A 3,508-nucleotide genomic window follows, 5' to 3' on the forward strand; every position below is an offset into this window, starting at 1 on the left:
CTATCTATCTATCTATCTATCTATCTATCTATCTATCTATCTATCTAATCTACCTACCTATATCCTGTCCACAGCTTTGCTGTCTGTCTGTCTGTCTGTCTGTCTGTCTGTCTGTCTATCTCCTGTCCACAGCTTTGCTCTCCCACACTCTTCTGTCTTGGCATACCACCTTACCACAAGCTCAGAAACAATGGACTGAGCCAACCAACCATGAATTGGAGCTGTGATCCAAGACAAACCTCTGCCCCTGCCAGTTGCTTTTCTCTGCTGTTTCATCACAGTGATAGAAAGCTAGTGCACTCAGCAACTTTCAGCCATCAGGATGCTTATCTTGGAGGTGGCCTGGCACCAGGTGTTGTGGCTTAGCTGTGAAGTGTCTCTTTCCTGCTCCCGTGTTAAAGGCTTTGGGAAGTGATTGGACCCTGAGGGCTGTGACCTAATGGATGGGTTAACATGTGATGAATTCATAGTTGAATGGACTTTTGGGAGGTGGTGGAAACTGGAAACGAGGCTTAACTAAAAGAAGTGTGTTTCTAGAGCATGAGTTTTAAGGGTATGTCTTGCTCTGGCTCTCTGATGTCTTTCTTGGCCTCTTGGTTACCTTAAAGTGAGCAGCTTTACCCTACAGTAGGCAACTTTCCACCTTCCCTTCACCTGGACCCAGAAGCATGGAATAGAACCCTTCAAACCATGAGCCGAAATAAATCCCATATTGCCAAAGCTGTGTTCTTGGTATTTTGTCACAGGGATAAAAACAAACAAACAAACAAACAGGCTTTGATGAAAATTGAATGGAAGTTCTTAGGAGTTGGTCTTGCAGCCAAAGACATATAATATTTACCATGTCGACAAATTAAAACGATGCATCTGTTATAACTATTACCACTGTTAACTTGACATAAACTAGAGTCATCTGAGAGGTAGGAGCCTCAGCTGAGAAAATGCCTCCATAAGATCAGGCTATACGCAAGCCTATATGGTATTTTTTTTTCTAGTTAATGTTTGATGGGGAGTACCCAGCCCATTGTGGGTGGTGCCATCTCTGGGTTAGCCGTCATGGGTTTGGTCTTGGCAGACTGAGCAAGCCCAGAGAAACAAGCTGGTAAGCAGCACTCTTCCATGGTCCCTGCATCAGCTCCCCCCTCTACACGCCTGCCCTGCTTGAGTTCCTTCCCTGACTTCCTTTAATGATGAATAGTGACGTGGAAGTGTTAGCTAACACCCTTTTCTCCCAGGTTGCTTTTGGTCATGGTATTTCATCACAGCCATAGCAACCCTAAGATAAGCACTGTCTGTTTCCAACAGTGTTTCTACCTCCCAAACTAAAGACCTACATTAAATTACCCCCACCCCTCCCCTAGACCTGTAACCACCTTAGGAATCCCATATTGGATTCATAGAACACTATTCCCCTGTGTCTTGTGCAGCTCACTTATGCAATGGTGTAGTATGGAGCTGCTGGCTGTGTTCCTGCCGCCCCAGCTCCTGGTCACCTGGCTAGCTTATGCCCCGAAATAACAACACACAAATTGTATTCTTTTAAACACTGCTTGGCCCATTATATCTGGCCTCTTCTCGGCTAACTCTCGCACCTGGACTAGCCCATTTCTAATAATCTGTGTAGCATCAGTCTTACTGGGAAAGATTCAGCATGTCTGACCTGGCAGCTTGCTTCATGGCGGCTGCCCGGGAGAGGGGAGCATGGCCTCTGAGCTCATTTCATCTTCCTCCCAGCATTCTGTTCTGTTTACTCCTCCTCCTTTAACCTATGAGGGCCAAGCAGTTTCTTTATTATAATTAACCAATGACCTTCCTCCATCACAATGGCATCAGGGTTCATCAAATTAATCAGAATTTTATTGTTTTGTAGAATTTGTTTTTATTTGTGTGTGTGTGTGTGTGTGTGTGCGCGCACGTACATGCGCTTACACACCACGTGTGTACATGTACCCAAACAAGCCAGAAGAGAGCATCAGATCCCCTTGGAGCAGAAGTTACAGGCAAGTGTGGGTGCTGGTAATTGAACTAGCGTCCTCTGGAAGAGACAGCAGCAAATGTTCTCCACCACTGAACCATCTCTCTATCACCAACATTTTGTTGCTTTTAAGTCCAGAATAATAGCCCATCGTGATTAAATATCAAGTTTTATTTATTCACCCATTCTTTGATCAATACCTGTGCTGTTGACCTTTCACATGTTATAAAAATACCAGAGTTACGCTCGCTCCCCAGCCATCTTGGCGGCTGGTCTTGGTTGGGGGCCATCCTGCACCTAAGGCAGAAAGATGGTGGCAGCAAAGAAGACGAAAAAGTCTCTGGAGTCGATCAACTCTCGGCTCCTGCTTGTTATGAAAAGTGGGAAGTACGTGCTGGGATACAAACAGACTCTGAAGATGATCAGACAGGGCAAAGCAAAATTGGTGATCCTCGCCAACAACTGCCCCGCCTTGAGGAAATCTGAAATAGAATACTATGCCATGTTGGCTAAAACTGGTGTCCATCACTACAGTGGCAATAACATTGAGTTGGGCACAGCATGTGGAAAATACTACAGAGTATGCACACTGGCCATCATTGACCCAGGTGATTCTGACATTATTAGAAGCATGCCAGAACAGACTGGTGAAAAGTAAAAAGTTTTCCTTTAATAAAACTTTACCAGAGCTCCTTAAAAAAAAAAATACCAGAGTTACAGCTCTTAGTGTGCAGATATGTCCTTGAGTTCACATTAAAATTTTTTGTATAGATCTTCAAAAGTAATTCTGTCTTATATTCTTTGAGAAATTGCTGGGGTTTTTCTATATCAATCATACAATTTTTTTGTCTTCCTACCAGCAAGGCACAGATGTTTTAGTTCTTCCACATCTTTGTTTTTTTTTCTGTTTATGATTATTATTATTACTGGGGGGTGGGCGAGCGCATGCCCGAGATTAGGTGTGAGTGGTAATGTATAAAATGGTCAGGGGATAACTTTTACAAATCTGTTCTTGCCTTCTATCTTGCTAAGATCTCTCTTGTTTCTGTTGCTGCACTAGCTAGAGCAAAAGCTCCCGGCCAGTTCTCCCGCCTTGACTTCCCGTCTCTGGGAAGGAGTATTGAGATTGCAGACGGGCATGGCATCGCTTCTGACTTTTTGCGTGGGTTCCTGGGACAATCAGGCTTGCACAGTCAGCACGTTCACCTGCAGTGCCATCTCCCCAGACCATTTCCTGTTTTTTAACAAAAGCCATGCACCATGCAGATGTGTATGAAGTGGCATCTCCGCAGGTTTTTTTTTTTTTTTTTTGTGGGGGGTGTTACACAGGTACACGAGATGACACACAGATGTGGAGGCCAGAGGTCAACGCTGGATGTGTTTCTTGATTGGTCCCTATGTTTGAGAGTTTGAGATAGGGTCTCTCACTGAACATGGATCTTGCTGAGCTGGCTAGACTGGCTGACCCATCTCTCTTCCCTCAGGCGAGGATTTTATGTGGGTTCTGGGCAGGTCCTCAAACTTGCATGGCAA

The 3,508-nt window shown here is 44.7% G+C and overlaps 1 protein-coding gene across 1 annotated transcript; it reads left to right on the top strand.

Moving 5' to 3' along the window:
- Nucleotides 1-2,255: 2,255 nt before the first annotated feature.
- Nucleotides 2,256-2,659, top strand: LOC101986093 (60S ribosomal protein L30-like). Its single transcript, XM_005356202.3, has one exon. The coding sequence runs from the start codon at nt 2,286-2,288 to the stop codon at nt 2,631-2,633; it is 348 nt and encodes a 115-aa protein (XP_005356259.1). The 5' UTR covers nt 2,256-2,285; the 3' UTR covers nt 2,634-2,659.
- The last annotated feature ends 849 nt before the right edge of the window (nt 2,660-3,508 follow it).

This window comes from Microtus ochrogaster, chromosome 18 (assembly GCF_000317375.1).
Source record: "Microtus ochrogaster isolate Prairie Vole_2 chromosome 18, MicOch1.0, whole genome shotgun sequence".
NCBI lineage: Eukaryota > Metazoa > Chordata > Mammalia > Rodentia > Cricetidae > Microtus > Microtus ochrogaster.

What these genes read in the sequence shown, in the direction of transcription:
- LOC101986093 (XM_005356202.3), top strand. Translation starts at nt 2,286, where the DNA reads ATGGTGGCAGCAAAGAAGACGAAAAAGTCTCTGGAGTCGATCAACTCT.